General features: G+C 38.8%; 1 protein-coding gene across 8 annotated transcripts in view; it reads right to left on the minus strand.

The window, feature by feature from the left end:
* The window catches only part of tab3 (TGF-beta activated kinase 1 (MAP3K7) binding protein 3), a 132,280-nt gene that overhangs the window by 12,949 nt on the left and 93,795 nt on the right, over nt 1-25,536 (minus strand). For 3 of the 8 annotated variants that reach the window (XR_011886339.1, XM_072260547.1, XM_072260546.1), the window contains 2 exons: nt 14,520-14,612; nt 1,279-1,374 (listed from right to left, as the gene is read on the minus strand). Coding sequence is in view for 5 of the 8 variants with exons in the window: in XM_072260547.1 (XP_072116648.1) it covers nt 1,279-1,374; nt 14,520-14,612 (189 nt within the window). In the remaining 3 variants the exon portion in view is untranslated. Of the gene's footprint in view, nt 1-1,278; nt 1,375-8,505; nt 8,589-13,388; nt 13,556-14,519; nt 14,613-25,536 lie in introns of those variants that run through there. The other 5 variants (XR_011886340.1, XM_072260548.1, XM_072260549.1 and 2 more) reach the window with 3 other exon arrangements.

Consider the following 25,536-nt stretch of genomic DNA (forward strand, 5'->3'; position numbering starts at 1 on the left):
TTAAAGGTGTTTGGAGCAAAGTTTTGGGGGGGGGGGGACTAATGTTAGAGGCAAGATTTTAAAAAAATTAAAGTGGTAGGTATGTGGAACATGCTATCAGGAGTGTTGTGAGAGGCAAATACATTTGGGACATTTAAGAGACTCTTAAATAGATATATGGATGGAAGAAAAATGGAGGGCTATGTGGGAAGGAAATGCTAGATTGGCCTTGGAGGAGGTGAAAGGGTCAGCATAGTATAATGGGCAGAAAGGCCCATACTGTGATGTACTGTTCTCGGTTCTATGAATATTTGAAAGAGGGAAAGCAGTGAAAACCAGGCTCAAATTTGGGTCCTCTGCATTAAGATTGCTGCATTTTCAAAAATTTCACATACATCCAAAGACACTTTAATATTCAGCAGCAATTCAATTTTAAGTCACCAGTCTGCACTTAATTCAAAGATGCTTCATTCAAAAGTAGCAAAGTGTTTTCTCTTTCCAAAACCTGCTCTAAATTCCATCCCTCAAGGATCTCAAATACTGAAGTTCAAAATTGTTTCTCTTTCGTTTCTGTGTCCCACCTGCTTGCCGAAAAATAACTTTAATAGACCTCATGAAACTCAAGAAAATTTGGAGATACTATCAACTGATTATTCTTCCCACACCAATAATTTAAACCAAAATGTGAAATGAATACAATTTTCTTGATTTATTCATGAATAGATTACATGCAAGACTTCTCCACATTTCTCATACAATACTGTAAATTAAAAGAGTTAAACACTAGCTTTTTTTCACCATAGGTCCTAGAAAAATTAAGCTTTATGCAATCTTAGACAAATCATAATAGGTGTTTAAAATTTTGACAATGTACATACAAACTCAATGTACTGAACTCTCAATTATGTTTTTTGACGAAAGGATACTTAAAGGAATTATATAGTTTCAACAGAAACTCACATGAAACCATCAATTCTAAAAAGCCAACAAATTGGCATACATTAAGCATTAAACATTGTTGCTATTACTCCAAATATATATTAATAAAACTAATTTCTTCCTTGACCAAACCATCTTATGCAAATATAAAATACTAGCAAGAAAGTGTTCTAAACAATTAAAATTATGCAATAAGAGAGGCCAACAAAGTTCAAAATCTGAAAATATTACATTAAATTATGATAAAGTTAAGATATTGGTTAAGAGTTCTTTGAAAGCCATTTTGGACTTGTCCTTTTGCCTTCTGAATTGAATATCTACTCCAATGTGGTATCAGGTGACATTCACACAAGTACCCACCCTCAGCTGGAGCAGCCTGGGAATCAGAGGAGTCCTTCTTTAACTTTGAAGTCACACTAATTTTCCTTGCTTTTCTCTCTAGAGTACCTGAAGGGTCTGTACAAGACAAGTCATGAAGATTGAGAGGGATAATGGGGCAAACCTCAAAACCGAAAACACAACCCCAATACACAGGTAAGACACCACAACTAGATACAAAACATAAAGTACATTGCTTATCTAATTATCTAGCCATTTCACACCACTACAAAAACAACATTTAATAAGATAAATCCGACAAGAACGTAGAACCTAAAGATCCATGCACAGACAAACCTGCAAAGACATAATTGGTGGGATAGCACTCGGGCTAGAAAACAATTTTAAAACTTTATTTCCTATGATGAATTTGATTTGGAAAAAAAAATGCAGCCAGGTTTAACTCAAAAACATTTCCATAGTCAAAATATAAAAAGGCATATCTAACTCAGATGATTAATTATTGAAATATAGTCCACTTAGTAAATGTTTATTTTTACTAACAATCCCTTGATTAGGAAATGGATTATATGAGAAATCCTGTTGAATCTGCACAATCAGTATAAATTGCATAAACTTCAGATTACATAAGCATCATTCATCTAATGACTTAAGTCCACAGAATTGAATATTTGTCCTGCATATTGTATTATTGAAGGTAACAATCAATTTTGAAACATTATGTAAAAATAATCTACTATATCTACATCTTCTTTTGCAATATTCTTGACAAATGACGCAGATGAATTATTGTAGCTGAAAGTTTGTATTTTTGAATTAACTTTCAATCTCACTGAAGTAATGGATGTTGAATAGAACAAGAATTCCTTAACTATGCAGATGTTTTCCATGAAATAGTTAATTATGACAACCACCCAAGCAAAAAAACCCAAATTCATCATTGACACTTATTTTTTCCAATTTATCTCCCCACATTATTTCATAACCAAGAAAATCAATTGCCATGCCCTGCAGGCATTAGCTGGTCAAGGAAGGAGTGGTGGCTTTACACTCTCTCAGCAAAGGACCTTGATTTTATTTTAGTCTTTAAGTACTGTAAACATGCAAGGTTTCAAGGTACAGAAAAAGCAGTCAGAGATATATTCCTACATCATTACTCAGAAACACAATTCATTGCAACACTGAAAGATGCAACTTCCCAATTAAAATTACGAGACAGGCACGTCATTTTACAAATACGTTTTCTTCTGTGTGAAAGCTATATATGAATGGACATACAGATTCAGACTACCTCAAAGAGTTGCCTGCAAAACCTAAACTTTCCAAGTTGAATGATCATGTTCAGTCAAACTTGCCATGACAATGAGTTGGGGTTCAGCTGCAAGCAAATTACACATTGCATACAGCATGGATTTTTCTTTATCCCCCAGGTGTTTATAATATGACATTTCAACCATAATCTAGGGCTATACAAATGACAATACTTATACCACTTAGAGACACAGCCCTATAATTAAAAAAGTATAGCTTTTTGCTTAACACGATTTCACCATGTGGCATCATGAAACACCCTATTCTTTTGTTCCTGGTAATCTCCAATAGCAATTCAGTCACATGCTTAATTGTCTTAAGGACAGCTTTGCCCCAACACAGGGGAAGAAAAATGAAGCAAAAAGTAGAGAAGGTTCACCCAAGGTTTAACATTTTGTTGCTGTTAATAATACTAAAAATCACTCACGTGCACAAATTAGTACAAAGATCAAAACTGAAACGTGCCTTTGTGATGAAGAAGAACAAAAAAAAAACATTTAAAGGTTGTTTACTTTAATTAAGCAGCTGAACGGGACAAATTAAAATTGTAAGTTGTTAACAATGTATAAAGTAATACAAATAAATCACCTGACAATGTGAAGTAATGGCCGTTCCATGCAATTTTACAAAGACTGACAATTCTATACTTATCTAGTCTTTTACTTTTCTGAGTCTCAAGAAAGTGGAGATACTAATGTTGAGTACTTCTGCTTCATATTCACCAAACCACTTCAACAAGAGGAGAAAATCTTTCAGTTTGATTCACAACTCTAGTTTGCTAGTTACTGATCTGAAATCAAAATAAGAAATTATCAACAATAGAAGTATTCTCTAAGTCCAAGAGAACAAGGGGAAATCCTGGGAACTATAATCCAGCAAGGCTCAAGTCAGCTGCAGGGAAATTGCCAGAGAAAATTTTGAGGGATAGGATTTATAAAGCCATGGCCTAATTAGGGAGAGCCAGCATGGCTTTGTGTGGGGCAGGTCCTGCCTTGTCAACTTGATTGCATTCTTTTGACAAAGTGATGAAAGAGACTGATGAGCGTAGCGCAGTGGATACTGCCTACATAGATCTTATTAAGGCGTTTGACAAAGTTCCTCATGGGAGAGCAGTGGCTGAAGGGACCTATTCCAGCTGAAGTCTGTAATTAGTGGTGTTCCACAGGGAGCTGTGCTGGGAACTCTGCTATTTGTTATGTACATAAATGACCTGGATGAAAATGTAGATGAGTGGGTGAGTAAGTTTGTGGATGACACCAAGATTGGTGGAGTTGTGAATAGTGTAGAAGACTGGCAAAGAATACATCTCCATTTAGATCAGTTGCAAATATGGGCAGAGAAATGGCAGATGGAGTTTAGCGCAGATAAGTGTGAGGTGTTACATCTCAGTAATGCAAGGAGATGGTACACTGTTAAGGGCAAGATCCTTAACAATGTTGCGGAGCAGAGAGATCTTGGGATCCAAGTTTATAGCTCCTTGAAAGTGGCTACACAAATTGCTAAAGTGGTTAATTCGGCTTATGGAATGCTTGCTTTTAACAGTTGGTGCACTGAGTTCAAAAGTCAAGAGGTTATGTTGCAACTTTATAAAACTATGGTTGGGCTGCATCTGGAGTATTGCACACAGTTCTGGTCGCCCCACTATAAGAAGGATGTTGAAGCTTTGGAGAGGATGCAGAAGTGGTTTACCAGGATGCTGCCTTGGTTTAGGGCATGCACTATCATGAGAGGCTGGATAAACTTGGGTAGTTTTCTCTGAAGTGGCAAAGGCTGAGGGGAGATCTGACAGAGGTTTAAAAAATTATGAGAGGCTTATATAGAGTACACAGGGAACATGTTTCCCAAGGTTGAAATGTCTAATATCAGAGGGCATGCATTGAAGTGTGCGGGGGGAGAGGGTGGTGGTAGGTTCAAGGGAGATGCGAGGGCTAAGTGTTTTTTACTCGAGAGTGGTGGATGCCTGGAAAATGCTGCTGGTATAGTGGTAGGGGCAAATACATTACAGGCTATTAAAAGATGTTTGGATAGGCACTTGGAATTAAGAAAGATGGAGGGATTAGTGTTTGGGTTTACGATTTACTTTTTAACTGGTTCAGCACAACATTGTGAGCCAAATGGCCTGTTCCTAAGCTATACTGTTCTATGTTCTATTTTACTTCCAAGGTCAGAAATAATTAATTTGTACAGTTTCTTTGTCGTAGTGGATTTCAACTGAAACAGATTTGTCAAAATTATGATCCTCTGAAAGAAATTTTTTCCAACAATCATTTAACAATTTTATTGTGAAGCATAAATATGTGGAGATATCAAAAGGTACAAACAATATTAATTGTAACCACCTACTTATTTCTTCTACGTTTCTTTATTAATCAGAGAAGTAAAAAAGTTTATTTAGCATGCCTTGCCATGACAAGTTTGAAACAGAGCAACTGTTGCATTATCTACAAACATGACAAGGTAAAGACAGGACTGTACTAATAGTCAGATAAAATCAGCTTTTAATCAATTGCCTTCGAGAAAAATATTGTCTTGGTTTCTGTGAGAACTGCACTATTTTCACTAGACATTTTAAAGAGGTTATTTGTATCAACCTAAACAGGGAAGCAGCGTCTCAATTTCATTTGCTGACCAAAAGATGATGTACCTGAATGCTCCTTCAATATTTCATTGAAGTAACAACATAAATTCAGGAGTGGTAATCTGCCTGTCCGGAGTCATTAACTTTTGCCATTCCCAAGCCTTTACAGTTATAAGCTCCAAAGAATGGCAAGGACACCTACAATCCACAGTGGAGCGGTTCATGTCATCTTTGGCCAGAAGTCAGTGGACAAGAAAAGACGTGGCCAACCTCTAGAGGAGATCCAGATCTGCATGCTGCTTGAGATGCAGTTGAACTATTCTGGTGGGCAGAATAGTTAGAATGAACTACCACAGCACTGGTAAATACTGCTCAGTCACTGCTTGACATCACTGGGTACTGTATTAGTCGGCATTAGTCTAACAAAAGGATATGGCAGGGTCTTGGCCTGGATGAAAAAAGGTATTTATTAGCACTGGAGCAGAGCATTGGCAGGCACTGTATATCATTACATCATAATGATATACAATAGTACTTAGTATAGAACAATTAGTATAATACTGAGATGCAGAACTAGTTGACTCAGGACAATCTTCATCTGATGTGATTGTTTTCATCTTCGCCTCATTGATCCTTTGCGTGCCACTTCCATCGTTTCATCCATGTTAACTCGCTGCCATCATCAACATCCAATAGGCATTCCCATTTTGTGTTAATTTTTTAATTTTAATTTAGCCCTGTTAATGATCGATAAGTACTTACAGCTCGATCTCTAAATCTGAAGGCAGTGAAGCCTTGAATTCTAATCCCACTAAGAAACAGAAACTACGGAAAATGCATCAATACAATGTTAAATACCTAGAGTATGGTTTTGTCCTATTCCCGTCAGATCAGAAACACCCAATGTATCTTATTTGTAATACTGTACTGTCTAATATGAAACGATGAAACCATGAAGATTGCAGGAACACTTCTGTAGAAGACACCTTGAAAAGGCTACTTGTGTAATTACTCAGTTCCAGAAGATGAAAGAAGCATTTGAAAAGCATTGCACATTCCAGTCACTTGCCAAGAAAGCTAAAAATGACTTTGATAGTGGTCTCATTGTTTCTTATAACACTTCCAAAATGATACTAAAGTGTGGAAAATCTCGTACAATTGGGTGAAAGATTAATAATGCCTGCTGTATCAAGTGCTCACCATTGTTGTCAAAATGAATACCAGCATTTTAAAATCAATTCCTCTCAGTAATAACTCTGTAGCTCATCTTATTAGTGAAATGAGTGAAAGCACTGAGTATCAACTATACACAGAACTACAAAAAACAGAATTTGAATGCAAATGGATGAGTGAACTGTGCAAGACAACAAGGCTTTGCTAATGGCATATATATGGTTTACCAAAAATGGAACAGTTTATGAAGTGATTCTCTTTTGTAACAAGAGAAAAACAATTATCAATGGAGAATCCATCTACGATGAGCTCTAAATGTACATTGAGGATAAAGGAACATGATTTCTTGTGCAAAAGATGGAGCACCATTTATGACAGGTGGCCATGCTGGTTTAGTGGCATTTATGTAAAAAGAAATTCCAAATCTGTTTGCAATCCATTATGTAATCAGTGACTTTTTTCAAGCATGGCTCTTGTAATATCTGCTATCAACAAAATGAAAGCTCATCCATTAAATAAAATATTTTATCAATTATGTCGAGATAATTGGAATGCACCCTTGGGTTCTGAAGGAAGTAGCTGGAGAGATTGCAGAGGCATTAACAAAGGTCTTTCAAGAGTCGATAGATTCTGGATGACTGAAAAATTGCAAATGTTACTCCGCTATTTAAGAAGAGTGGGAGGCAACAGAAAGGAAACTATAGACCTGTTAGCCTGACATCAGTGGTTGGGAAGTTGTTGGAATCGATTGTTAGGGATGAGATTACAGAGTACCTGGAGGCACATGACAAGATAGGCCAAAGCCAGCATGGTTTCCTGAAAGGAAAATACTGCCTGACTAACCTACTGCAATTTTTTGAGGAAGTTACAAGCAGGGTAGACAAAGGAGAAGCAGTAGATGTGGTGTACTTGGATTTTCAGCAGGCCTTTGACAAGGTGCTGCACACAAGGCTGCTTAGCAAGATAAGAGCCCATGGAATTACAGGGAAGTTACTAGCATGGGTGGAGCATTGCTGATTGGCAGAAAACAGACAGTGGGAATAAAAGGATCCTTTTCTGGCTGGCTGCTGGTTACCAGTGGAGTTCCACAGGGGTCAGTGTTGGGACCGCTGCTTTTTACGATGTATGTCAATGATTTGGACTATGGGATTAATGGATTTGGGCAAAATTTGGCGACAATAGAAAGAACGGTGGAGGAGCAGGTAGTGTTGAGGCAAAAGAGAGCCTGCAGAGAGACTCAGATAGTTTAGGGGAATGGGCAAAGAAGTGGCAAATGAAATACAATGTTGGAAAGTGTATGGTCATGCACTTTGGTGGAAGAAATAAATGGGAAGACTATTATTTAGATGCAGTGAGAATTCAAAATGCAGAGATGCAAAGGGACTTGGAGTCCTTGTGCAGGATACCCTGAAGGTTAGCCCCCAGGTTGAGTCGGTGATGAAGGCGGCAAATGCAATGCTGGCATTCATTTCTAGAGGTGTAGAACACAAGAGCAGAGATGTGATATTGAGGCTCTATAAGGCACTCGTGAGACCACACTTGGAATATTGTGTGCAGTTTTGGGCTCCTTGTTTTAGAAAGGATATACTGACATTGGAGAGGGCCCAGAGAAGATTCATGAGAATTATTCCAGGAATGAAAGGGTTACCTTATGAGGAACATCTGGCGGCTCTTGGGCTGTATTCCCTGGAGCTCAGGAGAATGGGGGGGGATCTCATAGAAACATTCCAAATGTTAAAAGGCCTGAACAGATTAGATATGGCAAAATTATTTCCCATGGTAAGGGAGTCTAGGGCAAGAGGGAACAACTTCAGGATTGAAGGATGTCCATTTAGAACAGAGATTCAGAAAAATTACTTTAGTCAGAGGGTGGTAAATCTGTGGAATTTGTTGCCGTGAGCAGTCGTGGAGGCCAAGTGCCTGGGTGCATTTAAGGCAGAGGTAGATAGGTTCTTGATTAGCCAGGATGTCAAAGGATATGGGGAGAAGGGATGACTGGAATGGCGGAGCATTCCATGATTGAATGGCGGAGCCGACTCAATGGGCTGAATGGCCTACTTCTGCTCCTATATCTTATGGTCTTAAGATAATGATGAAGCGTTTGAACACTTGCTTCTTCACATTTAAGTGTGTTGGCTGTCAGAAGGCAGCTACTTAAAACTTACCTTTGATCTTTTTGACTCTGTGGCTGAATTTTATGCTCAAAGTCGGCAAAAGCTTGAGAAACAAGATTGAACTTCAACGTGAAGATGTGGCATACCTAGCTGATCTGTATGACAAAATGAACATTCGAAATATGAAACTGCAGGGTAAGAATTTCAATTTAACCCACGCAAAAAGTGCAGTGTTCACCTTCATCAGAAAATTGGAAATATTTGGCACTTTTACAGATGGAGATTTGTAAGTGTACTAGCAGTCACTAAAGAAGGATTTTCAGAATCGATTCAAGCACTTAACGATCCAGAAATTCCGGACTGGGTAACTAACCCATTTCTTTGCAAGGTGGAAGAACAGGAAGAGCGCTTGAAAGAAGAAATTATCAAAATTCAGAATGGTGAAGAATCAAAAATGTTTTTCAAAAATTCGGCTTTTGTGGTTGGTGGCTACACTGTCATAGGAGGTTTCCTGGTCTTTGGAGAACAGCCAAACTGCTCTTCATTGAATTTCCATCCATCTACCCTTTTGAAAGCAGCTTCAATGCAGTGAATCAAATACTCACAAAAAACAGACATTGGACATTGTTACACGTGGGGATGTGGACATTGGACATTGTTACACGTGGGGATGTGGATTTTGCTGTCACAACTTAAACCAGATATTTCAATGCTTGCTAAAAACCATCAAGCTCAAGGATCACATAGATATCAAAGCTGTTGTACAACGCACAGGTACTGCGTAAGGTAGGTTTAACGATGAATAAACATTTAAAGCAGAATCATTTTTCTCATGTTAGCATAGAGTAGACATGTTTTTACACTGTGGGGGCAGAGGAATGTACATTGTGCCAAAGAGTGGCATTGGGAAAGTATAAAGGTGCTATGGGGGCTGTTGAGCTAAAAAGTTTGGGAAACACTGCTTTAAGGCTTTTCGAAAAGGTGCAGGTATAATGAATTACAAGTTTGCTTGAATGACTATCCTCACTCAGACTTCATTCTGCGATTTGGAGGAGATGTGCCCTGCTTCCTTACTCATTTGAGTGGTACAGCCTGACAGGAAAGATATGAACAGCAAATACTGTATCTAAAACTAATACAGCCTGAAAATGGCTGAAAACAGCTGGAGCAGTTTAAAGATGGTCACAGGACATGTTTAATAAACTATTTTCCACAGCTCAAGGCTCTGCAGTCAGACACAAGCTGTATGGATTGATCAGGCAGCATTTCTGACAAGAGTGCAGAGTTAATATTTCAGGTAAAAGATTTTCTGTCAGCTCCAATACAAATCCATTGTCACTAAAAAAAATTATCATTTTCCTCTCCACAGATGCTGTGTGATCTGTTGAGTATTTTTAGTATCTGTTGTTGAATGAGGGTGGTGAGGTAGATAAAGATCTCTACCAAAAGAGGTGTAAGCTGCTCTTTCCCTCCTCAAGCCTGCAGGTCACCCTTGGGCAAGATGTAGTACCTACTTAGCCCCCTGATCAGGGTTACACGAAGCCATGGGAGCAGGTGGTGGATTGAAGAATGAGTAGCTAGTGCATACCACATGTCCCGGTTATGCACCCTCCAAGAGTGTTGATAATGGTGTCATCTACACTACCCAGAAGGCAATGGTAAATCACTTCTGCAGAAAAAATTGCCAAGAACAATCATGGTCATGGAAAGATGGCGAACACCCGCATCATATGAAATGGTACATAACAATGACGATGATGACCGTTGAAATGAGGATGATGAGTTTGGTGGCAATGTGTGTATAACACAAGAGATTTTGGAATAGAACTGTATAAACTACAATACAGGGGGCATTGAACACAGGTAAAAATAGCAGTATCTGGTCAAGCACTATTAAATTAAAACATGTTTCTCATGAATGGCTAAGTGTTTGGAAACGAAACCCCCATAAAACAGCATGCCTCATTGATCTTGGAAAGATTCCACCTCTGAACTGTTTTCCACTTACTGAAGTTGAGATTATGATGAATACGATATCCATCAAGATATAGTATTCTTTTAAATCTCATTTGTAAAAACTGGGTTCCATTTGGAATGTACACACCTGAACAAGGAGGTATCGAATATTCTGTCCCAGAAGTGGCAGAATAGATCAAAATGACAAAAAAAGTTCTCTCTGAAATACAACCATATCCATTCAATGAAAAATAGAGTAGTAGAGTCATTCAGCATGGAAGTATGCCCTTCAGCTCACCTGGTCCATGCGGACCGCAGCATCCTCCCTGTTAATACCAGTTGTCCACATTTACCCCATAATCTTCCAAGCCCCTCCCCTCTCCTCGGCATTCCAAATGCCTCTCAAATGTTGCAACTGTACCTGCCTCGACCAACTCCTCTGGCAGCTCATTCCAGGTACTCACTACCCTGTGTGTAGTTATCTCTTTTGATCTCCCATCTTGTTTTGGACTCCCCAGCCCTGAGAAAAAGCACTCTAGTATATAGACTGTTCAATACAAGTAGATCAGGAAAAAAAAACACAACTACAATAGTTTACAGTGAAAAATGCATTGCTCAGGGGTGTAATAGAAAACTATATAGCAGAGCCATGGCTTTGAAAGTAAACTCAGGGCCCTGGCTCTAAACAGAATGCAAGAAATCTGTTCTCAATTTCACTTGAGGCTTATCAGACATAACTGCTGCAAAGCCTCTATGAAATTTTTAGAAGCGTACTGCTGGCTAAAGAAAAATGGGTCTTAATTGATTTGCTCTTTACGCTTGTCTATTAACTGATAGATTTTCCATCCAAAGTTAAAAAGATAAAAATTTTAATCCAAACTGATAAAACACTAACAACAGCAAAATGATGCCTTGAGTACAATGCTCAGAAGATGTGCCTTCTTCTGTTTAGCTGTTTCAACATGCTCTTTTCCCATCCCTTCACCAGTATCCTGCTGGACTTCCAAGGATCCATTTCCTTTCATCATCAAAAAGCAGGGCTGGTTCCAAGCACATGCTGATAACACAAAGTAGTATCTTAATGCTACCACCAATCTTGCACCTTCTGCTTTCTCTAATATGTTTGGCAGCTTGTCTAATATTTAAGTAGACAAATAGTCATAAATTTTATCAAATTATTAAAAAGACCAGAGCTGCTGTCTACTGTTTCTTATACACAAACTCTTCTCACATATCATAGTGATACAGCACAAAAACGGGTCCTTTGGCCCACCATGTCCATGTGACAAATAATCTATACATTTATTATTTGGCTTCACAAACTTAAAATCTTCTTTGCCTCTGCTGAGCAACTGCTCATCCATATATTTCTTACCATTATGAAAGGATAGGCTTCTATCACTGTTCAGATCACCATCCTCTGATAAAAATATTTTCCTTCAAATCCTCTCTAACCCCCTCACTTCTCACCATGTCCACTGATTTCTCACTATCCACCCTACTTATAAACAATATAATTTATTGTATTGTATGGGAAAGAAACTCAGCTAATCCAATCTCCCTCATAACTGAAAGGGTGACAGATCACTTACTATCAGCCTCTGTCAACGATATGAATCTGAAGCAGCATATTCATAAACGATGTTGTATTTGCCAGAGTTTCCAAGTATACAATCACTCAATCTTCAGTTGTGGCTACATTCACCTTGATAACATCCAAAATGAACCCTTCCTTGATTGATTTGGCAAAATCCCCCTTCATACCCATCTCCAAACAGAAACATTGCAAGTGCACACATTGTCACAGTCATCTCGCTTAACTAATACCTCAGCTTCATTCAGTATCTGCACAACTACATCTTTACTTAGTTCCTTTGATTCCCATTTTACCATTCAAGTGTTTACAAAATACTTTTGGAACCTGCTTATCTATTCTACTACGTTCTCATGGTTCATCATTTTTTGCCCGATTTTCTCTGCACCACTTCTTTTCAAGTTTATTCTTTACTAAATCTTTAACTCTACAGTACCTCAGGTTCAGAACCTAGTGGGAATGTGCCAAGAGTGTAACTGACTCTGCAAATGTTGTTCATTTATTGTTTCAATGATCAATTTTGATTTCAAGTGATCAAGATCCCTTTTAGAGTCATTGAAATCAGCACTGCTTCCACTGAGAATTTTCACTTTTTTTTGAAACACTCTCCAAATGCCCCAATCTTCAGGATTAGATCAATTCCCCTTGCTGCTTCGATGAGCAACATATGATCAATAAAACCTATCTTAGTATCACAGGAATTCCTGCCCTTTTGTATATTCTCTCCCCCTGTATACGTTAAGATAGCCCAAGTCCAACATGACTATTCTGATTAAAAGGGTCACAGATCCATAACATTGACGGCTTTTCTGTCCACTAATGCTATCTGATGTGCCGAGATTTTCCAGCCAAGTATTCTGTATTTTTTCCATTTCACTGCAGACACTGTATGCTCCCTCTCAGTACTTGGTATATTGCCAGCTACATAGCCCTCTGATTTTGATTTTAACTGCGACAATGAAGTCTCTGTCTTTGAAACCATAAGCTTCTCTCTTTGTGCAGTAACAGTTATTTTTGGTAACAACTGCTACCCTCACCTGTCCTCAATTTATCCCAGCTTTCCTGAGAAAAGTTGTGACCAGGAATATACATGCCCACTCCCATCATTTCAGATGATCTATCTACCTGCTGTATGGCTTACCAATTTCAGACTGCATGCTTGTGTATTTATTCACGTACATAAGAAACCTATTGTAGTCTGCTTTGTATATTCAGGTTTTATTATTTTACTAATGAAATATTAAAAAGTGGAAAATTTGACAGACAAGATTTATTTAGGCTTAGGGTAACACCATATTTATTTATTGAGATACAGCACAGAATAGGCCCTTCCAGCCATGCCACCCAGCAACCCCTGATTAGTCTAATCACTGAACAACTTAAAACGAACAATTAACATACTAACCAGAACATCTTTGCACTGTGTAAGGAAATTGGAGCACCCGGAGAAAACCCACGCACTGCACAAGGAATACGACAGACTTCTTACAGATGAAGTTGGAATTGAACTTCAACGCCCCTGAGTTGTAATAGTGTCATGCTAGCTGCTATGCTACTGTAGCACCCAATCAACTAAAAAAATAATATGGTGGGAGGAAAGAATCAAAATAAGAATCTTTGGTATCAGGGTGGTAGACACTATTTAAGTATTGATTATAGCTCTTTGTTTATTATAATTAATTATACAAAGAAATGAACAGGTTCACGAGGTTAAATTCAAATCAGGTGAAGTTTAGTGTAAAAACAGATTTTATTTAAAGAAGAATAAAAACAGAAAGAAAGGCAGAAGGATTCCAAATGAGAACCCCCCCTAAAGAGGGATTAAGTTACAAGAAGCATAAGAAATTAGGGGATACTATCTATTGAAAATAAGAGTAAATAAGGGTACCGACTACATGCTTAAGAAGAAATGGAAACTTTTACAAATTGTTAGTTATATTACAGTGAGAATTGGCTGTTTAGTTTTCAACATTCTCAACAAAAAAAACTTAGAAGAATAAGATGCCTAAATGCAATTGGATACAATGGTCAACATTCACCCTCATTCTACTGATCTGCAATTTAGATAATATACATTGATCACCAATAACAACAAAAGAATGGGATTTGCAATATGAGTGATGGGTACTACAAAAATGCTACAATTCATGGTCTTCACCGAAACTACATCCCTTCCTTAAATATCTCCAATTTCAGGCTTGTGTGGTCATAGAGAAATTTTTTGAAGGAACAGTATTTTTAAATACCAAAACTTCCTCTTTCATTTTAAACACCCATGGACAAATCTCCAATTTCAATCAGGATTTAAAAATATTTTCTCCTCTTGTGATTTTATAGTTATTTCCCCAATTGTCATCAGAGTAGAGATGCAGAGAAACAGTAAAAGTATATTCTCTTATCAAAATAGGAAGGGGATGAATGATTAAAATTGGCATTTTCTAATCCATAGTGCTATCCCTGATAATAGATTAAATAGTCCCTTGAGTTTATGTAACAAAAGTACTAAACAATACATGTCAGTCAGTTAATAACTTACCTTTTTTACTATGTTTTGGGGGAACAGCTCCTACAGGGCCAGTTAATCCTATATTGTCATAAAAATTATTCATGGCTTTTGGATCAAAGTTCCCTGAAATAAATACAAAATGAAGAGAAGTAAGTAACAAAAAATCATTTTAAGATGGCTTTTATGCAAGAATATTTCATCATGGTGGGCAACATTTTAGTTATGCAACATAACTTGCAAAGTAAAACATTAAGACAAGACAATGTGAATTTCAGGGCATATTTCAGGCTCACACATATTGGAACCAATGCCTTTCATCTCTCAGATTTAGAGTTGTACAGCACAGAAACAAGTCCCTCAGCCCAACTGGTTCCTGCTGGCCAAGATGCTCCATCCAAGCTAGCACTATTTGCCAGTGTTTGGCCATAACCGTATAAACCTTTCCAATCCACATACCCATCCAACTCTTAAATATTATACCTGCCTCAACCTCCTCTGGCAGCTGATTCCATTTAGATACAACGTTTTCTATATTAAAAAGTTACCACTCCCAAGTTCCCCTTAAATCTTCCCCCCTTTACCTTTAACCTGTGCCCTCTAGTTCTCCATTCTCCAAGAGAACCACAACTTTCTTGTAGGGTTTGGAGGATTGCGTGCCTCAATGACCCAGAGAGCTATGCTGGCTGGAGTGAGAGCTTGTGTTTTGGCTCTTGGTAGGGTCACCCATGTCAAACAGGTCAAAGGTAGAGGCTAGACTAAGTAGTTCAGGGGTTTTCACCAGGTTCTCTCGGCTCAGGGGTTCAGCTCAGGGCTAACAATTAGAACCATAGAACACTACAGCACAGAAAACAGGCCATTCGGCCCTTCTAGTCTGTGCCGAAACTTTATTCCACTAGTCCCATTGACCCGCATCCAGTCCATAACCCTCCAGACCTCTCCCATGCATGTATCTATCTAATTTATTCTTAAAACTTAAGAGTGAGCCTGCATTTACCGCATCAGATGGCAGCTCGTTCCACACTCCCTCCACTCTCTGAGTGAAGAAGTTCCCCCTAAACCTTTCCCCTTTCACCCTAAAGCCATGTCTTCTCGTATTTATCTCTTTTAATCTAAGTGGAAAGAGCCTACTCGCATTTACTCTGTCATAATTTTGTAAACCTCTATCAAATCCCCCCTCATTCTTCTACGCTCCAAGGAATGAAGCCCTAACCTGTTCAATCTTTCCCTGCAACTCAACTCCTGAAGACCCGGCAACATCCTAGTAAATCTTCTCTGCACTCTTTCAATCTTACTGATATCCTTCCTATAGTTAGGTGACCAGAACTGCACACAATACTCCAAATTTGGCCTCACCAATGTCTTATACAACTTCAAGATATCATCCCAACTCCTATACTCAATACTTTGATTTATGAATGCCAGGGTGCCTAAAGCCTTCCTTACAACCCTGTCTACCTGTGACGCCACTTTCAGGGAATTATGTATCTGAACTCCCAGATCCCTTTGTTCCTCTGCACTCTCCAGTGCCCTACCATTTACTATGTATGTCCTGCCTTGATTTGTCCTTCCAAAATGCAACACCTCACACTTGTCTGCATTAAATTCCATCCGGCATTTTCTGGCCCATTTTTCCAGTTGGTCCAGATCCCTCTGCAAGCTTTGAAAGCCTTCCTCACTGTCCACAACGCCTCCAATCTTAGTGTCATCAGCAAACTTGATGATCCAATTTACCACATTATCATCTAAATCATTGATATAGACAACAAACAATGGTCCCAGCACAGATCCCTGAGGCACACCACTAGTCACAAACCTCCAGTCTGAGAAGCAATCATCCACTACCACTCTCTGTCTTCTCCCACACAGCCAATTTCGAATCCAGTTTACAACCTCTTCATGGATACCTAGTGTCTGAACCTTCTGAACTAACCTCGCATGTGGGACCTTCTTAAAGTCCATGTAGACAACATCCACAGCCTTTCCTTCATCTACTTTCTTGGTAACCTCCTCGAAAAACTCTACAAGACTCGTTAAACACGATCTACCATGCACAAAGCCATGCTGACTATCCTTAATCAGCCCCTGGCTGTCCAAACACTCGTATATCCAATCTCTCAGAACACCTTCCAATAGTTTACCTACTACTGATGTCAGGCTCACAGGCCTGTAATTACCTGGTTTACTTTTGGAGCCTTTTTTAAACAACGGAACAACATGAGCTATCCTCCAATCCTCCGGCACCGCACCTGTGGCTAAGGACATTTTAAATATTTCCGCCAGGGTCCCTGCAATTTCTACACTAGTCTCTCTTAAGGTCCGAGGAAATATCATATCAGGCCCGGGGGATTTATCTACCTTTATTCAAGCACATCCTCCTCTGTCTGTATGTTCCATGCCACTACTGCTTGTCTCCCTTCCTTCCATATATGCTATGCCAGTTTCCTGAATAAATACTGATGCAAAAAAACTGTTTAAGTTCTCCCCCATCTCGTGAGGCTCCGCACACAGACGACCACTTTGATCTTCTAGGGGACCAATTTTGTCCCTTACTGTCCTTTTACTCTTAGTATACTTGTAGAAACCCTTCGGGTTCCAACTCTGACAGGTAAAACAAAATTGGTACAGAGACAGCAATCCTCCTATATTTGTGTGCGACTGTATGGACAAAGAGATGGAGGACCTTCATTGCTGCCCTAAACACTAGCAGCGTAAATGGGAGTAAGTAAATCTAGTGCTCCATACCACAACTCTGGGGAAAACGCTGAGTGCATTCACCCAATGTTCCTCACGATTTTATACATCTCTGTAAAATCACCTGTTTCCTATGATCCTTCGAATAAAGTCTTAACCTGTCAAACCTCTTCCTATAACTCCATCTGTTAAGTCCTTCCAGCATCCTTCCTGCACTCTTTCCAGTTTAATGACATCATTTCGCTGCCAGGGCAATCAAAACTGAATACTCCAAATATCACCTCACCATCATCCTGTACAACCACAATGATCTCACAACTTTTATACTCAATGCCCTGGGCTTAAGACCAGCATGCCAGAAGCCTACTTCACCAGTCTACCTGTGATGCACTTTCAAGGAACCATGTGTTGGTACTCTCAGGTCCCTCTGTTCTGCAACACTCCCCAGGACCCTGCAGTTCACTGTGAAAGTCCTACCTGGATTTATTTTAATTGGCCAATTGGCCTAATCAACTCTGTCTTATCAACTAAAGTACGACACCTAGCTCTTAGGCAAATTAAATTCCACTTGCGATCCGTGGCCCACTTACTCAGCTGATCAAGATATACCTGAAATTTTGATAACCTTATTCATTTGTCATATACACCAGGGAAGCACCAGATTCTCTTTTTCAACCTTCTTTGTTGTCCACCACATAACCTATTTTAATATCATCTGCAAACTTACTAATCATACTTTGCACATTCTCATCCAAATTGTTGACAGAGATGACAAATAATGGGCCCAAAACCAAGCCCTGAAGGAAAACCACCAGTCACAAGCCTCCAGTCTGAGAAACAACCTTTCATCATTATCCTCTACTTTCTACTATCAGATCAATTGTGCACTCCCCACTCTACTTGCTTTACACTAATGACTGTGTAGCTAAGCACAGCTACAATGCCATATTACAGTTTGCTGATGACACCAATGTTGTGGACTGAATCAACAAAAATGGTGACAAATCAGCATATCGGAGGAAGATTGAAAATCTAGCTGAGTGGTGCAGTAGTAACAATCTCTTACTCAATATCAATAAAAGGAGATGGTTATTGACTTCAGGAGGAGGAAACCAGAGGTCCATGAGCCAGTCATCATCGGGAGATCAGAAGTGGAAAGGGTCAGCAACTGAATTCCTTGGTGTTTTCATTTCAAGTGACCAGCCCTGGGCCTAGCACACAAGTGCAATTCTGAAGAAAGCACAGCAGCACTTCTACTTCCTAGAGAATTTGTGAAGATTTGTGGAGATCTAAAATGATGACAAACTTCTATCGATGTGTGGTGGAGAGTATATTGACTGGCTGCATCACAGCCTGGTATGGAAACACCAATGGACTTATCTCATGTTCCAGATATTTATTGTTTATTTATTATTTTCTTTTGCCAGGGTCATATATGGTGACATGGCAACATTGTATATATTGTATGTATTTTGAGCTTTGAACAATTAGCTAGCTCTTCCTGGATCCCATGCAATCTAACTTGCCAGAGCAGCCTGCCATGTGGAATGTTATTAAAGATCTTACTGAAGTCCATTGAAACCATGTCTACCATCCAACCCTGATCAACTTTCTTGGAAATGCCATCAAAACAATCAAGTTTGCAACAAATTGTCTCCCATACACAAAGCCATGCTAAATATGCCTAATTGAATTGAACTGACTTTACTACTAACATCCTTCATATACATGAGTAAAAATCTTTTATGTTACATCTGTCTAAATGTGCAATTTATAGTAATTTTTAATAAATAGTATGTACAACAGGACAAAACAAGATGGTTAAATATGAACAGTCAATATATACATAGAAATACAGTTGTATCAGCATGAATTAAGCAGTCTGATGGCCTGGTGGAGAAAACTGTCCCAGACCCTGTTGGTCCTGGCTTTTAAGCTGCAGTACCATTTCCCAGATGGGATCAGCGGGAACAGTTTGTGGTTGGGGTGACTCGGGCCCTCAATGATCCTTTGGGCCCTTTATACACACCTGTTTTGGTAAATGTCCTGAATAGTGGGAAATTCGCATCTACGGTTGTGCCAGGCTATCCGCAAGCAGTCTTTCTAGATGTACGATGCCCCTAGGTAGTATTCATCCACGTTAGAAGTTTTCATGTTTTATTGTTTTACAACATTGAATCACAGTGGGTTTAATTTGACTTTTTTGACACTGATCAACAGGAAAGACTCCTTCACGTCAAAGTGAAAACAATTTTCTATAAATTGGTCTAAATTTACTACAATTATTAAACACAAAATAATTGATTTCATAATTACTCACCCCTTTCAGATCAGTATTTAGTACATGCACTTTTGACAGCAATTACAGCTTGGAGTCTGTGTGGATAGGTCTCCAGCTTCACACATCTGGACATCGTAATTTTTCCCCAATCTTCTTCACAAAACTGCTCAGATTGCATGGGGATCGTCAGTCAGCAGCCCTTTTCAAGTCCAGCCACAAATTCTCAAATGGATTACGGTCTGGACTCTGACTTGGCTGCTCCAAGATGATAACTTCTTTTGTTTTTAAGCCTTTCTTGTGTAGCTTTGGCTTCATAGAACCATAGAAACTACAGCACAGAAACAAGCCTTTTGGCCCTTCTTGGCTGTGCCGAACCATTTTCTGCCTAGTCCCACTGACCTGCACACGGACCATATCCCTCCATACACCTCCCATCCATGGATCTGTCCAATTTATTTTTAAATGTTAAAAAAGAACCCACATTTACCACCTCGTCTGGCAGCTCATTCCATACTCCAATCACTCTCTGTATGAAGAAGCCCCCCCTAATGTTCCCTTTAAACTTTTCCCCCCTCACCCTTAGCCCATGTCCTCTGTTTTTTTTCTCCCTTTGCCTCAGTGGAAAAAGCCTGCTTGCACTCACTCTATCTATACCCATCATAATTTTATATACCTCTATCAAATCTCCCCTCATTCTTCTACGCTCCAGGGAATAAAGTCCTAACCTATTCAACCTTTCTCTGTAACTGAGTTTCTCAAGTCCCGGCAACATCCTTGTAAACCTTCTCTGCACTCTTTCAACCTTATTAATATCCTTCCTGTAATTTGGTGACCAAAACTGAACACAATACTCCAGATTCGGCCTCACCAATGCCTTATACAACCTCATCATAACACTCCAGCTCTTATACTCAATACTTCGATTAATAAAGGCCAATGTACCAAAAGCTCTCTTTACGACCCTATCTACCTGTGACACCACTTTTAGGGAATTTTGTATCTGTGTTCCCAGATCCCTCTGTTCCACTGCACTCCTCAGTGCCTTACCATTAACCCTGTATGTTCTACCTTGGTTTGTCCTTCCAACGTGCAATACCTCACACTTGTCTGTATTAAACTGCATCTGCCATTTTTCAGCCCATTTTTCCAGCTGGTCCAAATCCCTCTGCAGGCTGTGAAAACCTTCCTCACTGTCTACTACACCTCCAATCTTTGTATCATCAACAAATTTGCTGATCCAATTTACCACATTATCATCCAGATCATTGATACAGATGACAAATAACAATGGACCCAGCACTGATCCCTGTGGCACACCACTAGTCACAGGCCTCCACTCGGAGAAGCAATTCTCTACTACCACTCTTTGGCTTCTTCCACTGAGCCAATGTCTGATCCAATTTACCACCTCTCCATGTATACCTAGCCACTGAATTTTCCTAACTAACCTCCCATGCGGGACTTTGTCAAAGGCTTGTTTGGGCTTCCTCTAGAATTTCCCTGTATTTTGCTGTATTCATTTTACCCTCTACCTTCACAAGCCTACCAGACCCTGCTGCAGTGAAGCATCCCCACAGCATGATGCAGCCACCACCATGCTTCACAGTAGGGATGCTGTGTTTTTGATGATGTGCGGTGTTTGGCTTACATCAAACACACCGTTGAATCTGATGTCCAGAAAGCTCAATTTTGGTTTCATAAGACCATAGAATCTTCTTCCAGCTGACATCAGAGTCTCCCACAAGCCTTCCCACAAACTCTGATTTTGTGCGCTTTTTCTTCCAACAGTGGCTTTCTCTTTGCCACTCTCCCATAAAGCTCGACTGGTGAACCACCCGGGCAACAGCTGTTGTATGCACAGTCTCTCCCACCTCAGCCACTGAAGCTTGTAACTCCCCCAGAATTGACATAGGTGTCTTGGTGGCCTCCCTCACACTTACCCTTCTTGGACAGTCACTCAGTTTTTGAGGACAGCCTGCTCCAGGCAGATTTATAGCTGTGCCATATTCTTTCCATTTCTTGATCATTGGCTTAACTGTACTCCAAGAGATATTCAGTGACTTGGAAATTTTCTTGTATCCGTCTCCTGATTTGTGCTTTTCAATAACCTCTGCATGGAGTTGCTTGGAGTGTTCTTTCCTCTCCATGGTGTAGTTTTTGCCAGATACTGACTCACCAGCAGTTGGACCTTACAGATACAGGTGTATTTTTACTACAATCAATAGAAACACCTTGACTGCATACAGGTCTCCAAAAATAGATCTCCATTTAACTAACTATATGGCTTTTAAAACCAATTAGCTGCACCAGTGATGATTTAGTGTGTCATATTAAAAAGGGGTGAATACTTATGCAATCAATTATTTTGTGTTTTATATCTGTAATTCTACAAAACAGACTTTGTACAGATCTGTTTTCACTTTGATATGAAAGACTCTTTTTCTGTTGATCAGCGTCATTCAATGTTGTAAAACAATAAAACATGAAAACTTCCAAGAGGGTGAATACTTTTTATGGGCACTGAATATCTACTTTAACCCTGTGTCCAGTACCTTACCTATCACAGGTTTTAGTCCTACTGGTGTACAGTATCCAAGTTTTTCTTTACCACCTTTCTTAAATAAAGATAACATTTTTCTACCCTCCTGTCTACCTGCACCTCACATGTGGTAAATAATTTTGCAAATAAATCATTTAATTTCAACAATACTTCAGGCAATCCCAAACCATCAGGTTCAAGAACACTTACTTCCCTTCAATCACTTGGCTATTGAAGCAACCGGCAAAATACTTATTATTACTACAGTTTAGCAACACTATGACAAATCTGATCACTTTGCACTAAAATAAACTGGTTTTGTTCTGCTTCAATTGTGTTTTTTTTTGCAAAAATCATGTATAATTTATGTTTTTCTTGTGAATTTTGCTTATACAGTACAATGCTATATGGCTGTGATGTTTCTACAACTAAGTTTCCATTGCACTTGTGCATATGACTAAAAAATTGACTAACTTAATTTGCATTTCAGGCAAGGCAACATTTTGCTGCTGGTCTAACAACTCCTGTGCTTGACTGATATAGCACTATACCTATAGGTGTTCTGACCAGAAGCTTTAGATGTTAGATAATTAAAAAAATACCCAATCACTTCCCTGAAGAGACTGGAAGTATAAAGGAGAGAAAGAACAAAATTCTGAGAAATCAGTCTCAAATGAAAACATACATGCAAAAAAAGGAAAATATTCAATGCTTGACTGGTTCTTCATGGTCCATCTCTTGGGTTTGAGGATAACTCTACCAATTTGGTTTTGTGGGCCCTGTGGTAGCTACTGAGGCCAATGAGAGAAATGTGGACTTGTCCACAGATGGGGCAGATGATAGTTGAAGGCTTAGGCAGGTGGATAGTTTGGAGATGGTTTGCTCTTTCAACGACTTATGTAGGGTTTCTGTCTCTTCTTGACACAGCCTTCAGTTCATCCTGAATGCCCCTATCTACTTTGATAAGTCCAGGTCAAGAGACTTCCAAGGATCAGTGCAGACATTCTATTTTAAGACTACTTTGAGCACATCCTTGAATATTTTCCTCAGTCCCTTGGCACATATTTCACAAGTCAGAGGTCAGGCATACAACACCAAGGCCTGCCCACAGTAGTTGAGAGTAACAAGACCTCAGTACCATGAAGGTTGGCCTGGGAGAGGACACTAACTTAGATGTCCTTATACTTTCAGTTACTTGGCCAATGGCAAGGATGAATCACAAAAGATTAAATTAGCACATTGCAATGCCACTTGGAAGCTAGGCCAATAAGTAACATTTCAAAACTACTTACCAGTATCATCTCAAGCTGAGCACATCATGGAATTAAGTAAAACTCCACACATTTTGTGGTGCCCTATTTGTCATAAGATATTTTTGTGAACATTGCATATGAAAGGTAATAAAGCTAAGAGACCATCATTATTTTAGAAGAGAATTTGACCACAGTAGGTATGTCTTTTCACCAATATCTAGAGGCCCAATTGAATTCTGTACACTTGGCTATTAAAATGTAGTTTACTGGATTAAATCTAATTCTCAGTAACAAGTCTATTCCTGTCTGATTGCCCAACAGTTTCCTATTTTTCACTTTATCTAATGTAAACGTGTAGTCGTCTTAAAATAATGGAACTAATCAAACAGTAGATCTTTGAATTATCTTAAAGAATTAAAAGTCAGAAATAATTTAAATAAGTTAAAGCATTAATAATTCTGCTGTTTTAAATTTCAAATCTTTTCTCAAATTTTCTCCATCACTTCTCCATAATTACATCATGCATAATCAGTGTTGTCCAGAAAACATTGGATTGTTTTCACCTCATTTCTTGACTCTTATTGCATCCTTTAATTGAAAAAAAATTATTCATCTTCAGTTTCTGCTGCCTGTAATTTTATTTTGAGATAAAGGGAGAAAAGTGGAGCATCCGGAGGAAGCCCACACGGTCACAGATAGAACATACAAACTCCTTACAGACAGCAGAGGAAATTGAAACCAGGTTGCTGGCACTGCAGTAGAGTGCTCTAACTGTTACAATACACCCAAATCTGGATAAAACTATCAACCCAACTTCTTGTAAACCTACCCAATCAAGTTCACAGTTCCAACTACAATGATAGCAACTTCAATCTAAAGTCTGTAATAGCAGTGTGAAAATTTGAAAATAATTTAAATAGAACCAACATTGGGAAGTGAACTAAACTCCCTCCACATACTTACATCATTTATAATCACACTGTATTGTTAACAGAAAAATGTTTCATACCTTTCACATGGAAAAACTCAATGGTAACCATGACAAAAGAAATCATCAATAGCTGCCAGTATTTTGGGAAGTACTGCAGGAAAAGTCAATGATCCTGTTTTCAAGTTCATGCTCAAACTCACTACATGCAGTTAGAGACTCAAGTTTCATAATTATCCCTTTGCAATGGAAAGATTTACTGCCTGTGGTAACTTTTCAGAATCTAAATATCAAATTAAGTTACAGTACATATATTGTACATATGATGCAATCTATAGTTAGTTTTTGTCTGCCATTTCCTTTGGCCAACATCACACAAACTCCAATATCAAAACATTCTGTTCAAGGATAAAGGAGTATAAAAGAAAAACATTCATGAAAAGCATTAACTTATCAAACTGATCGTGATACGAGTTAAAGTATCATTTGATACCTCAAACAGAAGAGCATTAATATGATCATTAAGTGCTTGGATTAAGGTAGATGAGTAATTATGTACTGCTCAAATCATTTAGGATAAAAATATTGCTAATACCAATGACAAGAACTTCAGCAAATCTAAGACAAGTTCAAAAAGCTTTGCGACAACCACCAAGAAAATACTCTTCGCCCACAACCTTACTGGATTAAATACAGATTCACAACAGGCATACATTTATATAGATAATGAAATGCTGAAGTCCAATACCATTAATTCTCATGCATTTGGAGACAAGAACAGAGGCAGCAGGATATTGTGTTTGTGGGGAACCCAATCTGGCAATTTCTAAGCATCCTCTGATAGGTCATCTTCACTATGCTGCAAAACCTGATTTCAATCTCCAGAACATCATCCAAAACCTCCAATGTCTCAACTTATCTGACGACAAGACACGAAATCAGAGCTCATAATAGGAAGACTCGAAATCACACTGACACATTTGTTACCTTTTAACCATATACTTGCACGCTTGGTTTAGGATACTTCATCTTCACTGAAGTGAAACCCAATCAAAACTTTTCACTGTACTGTATCTTATACTGTGTGCCAACTATTACTGTGTTGTTTTCCATCCTTCTGGTAGCCTTCACAAGACCTAAAACACACCATACATTTGCCTACCCCTGCACAAGGCACTATCCAAATGTGCATATGTGTAAGTGATTACACACATCAAAAAAGCAAAACCCACCATCACACTCCAAAGCATTACCTGCCCTCTTCGAATTCTGGCATCTTACAGATCCCAATTCGAATTATTATGCCAGACCAGACATACCATATAAACATAACTTATCAACAATTGGAATAATTA

This window comes from Mobula birostris, chromosome 6, assembly GCF_030028105.1.
Source record: "Mobula birostris isolate sMobBir1 chromosome 6, sMobBir1.hap1, whole genome shotgun sequence".
Classification (NCBI taxonomy): domain Eukaryota; kingdom Metazoa; phylum Chordata; class Chondrichthyes; order Myliobatiformes; family Myliobatidae; genus Mobula; species Mobula birostris.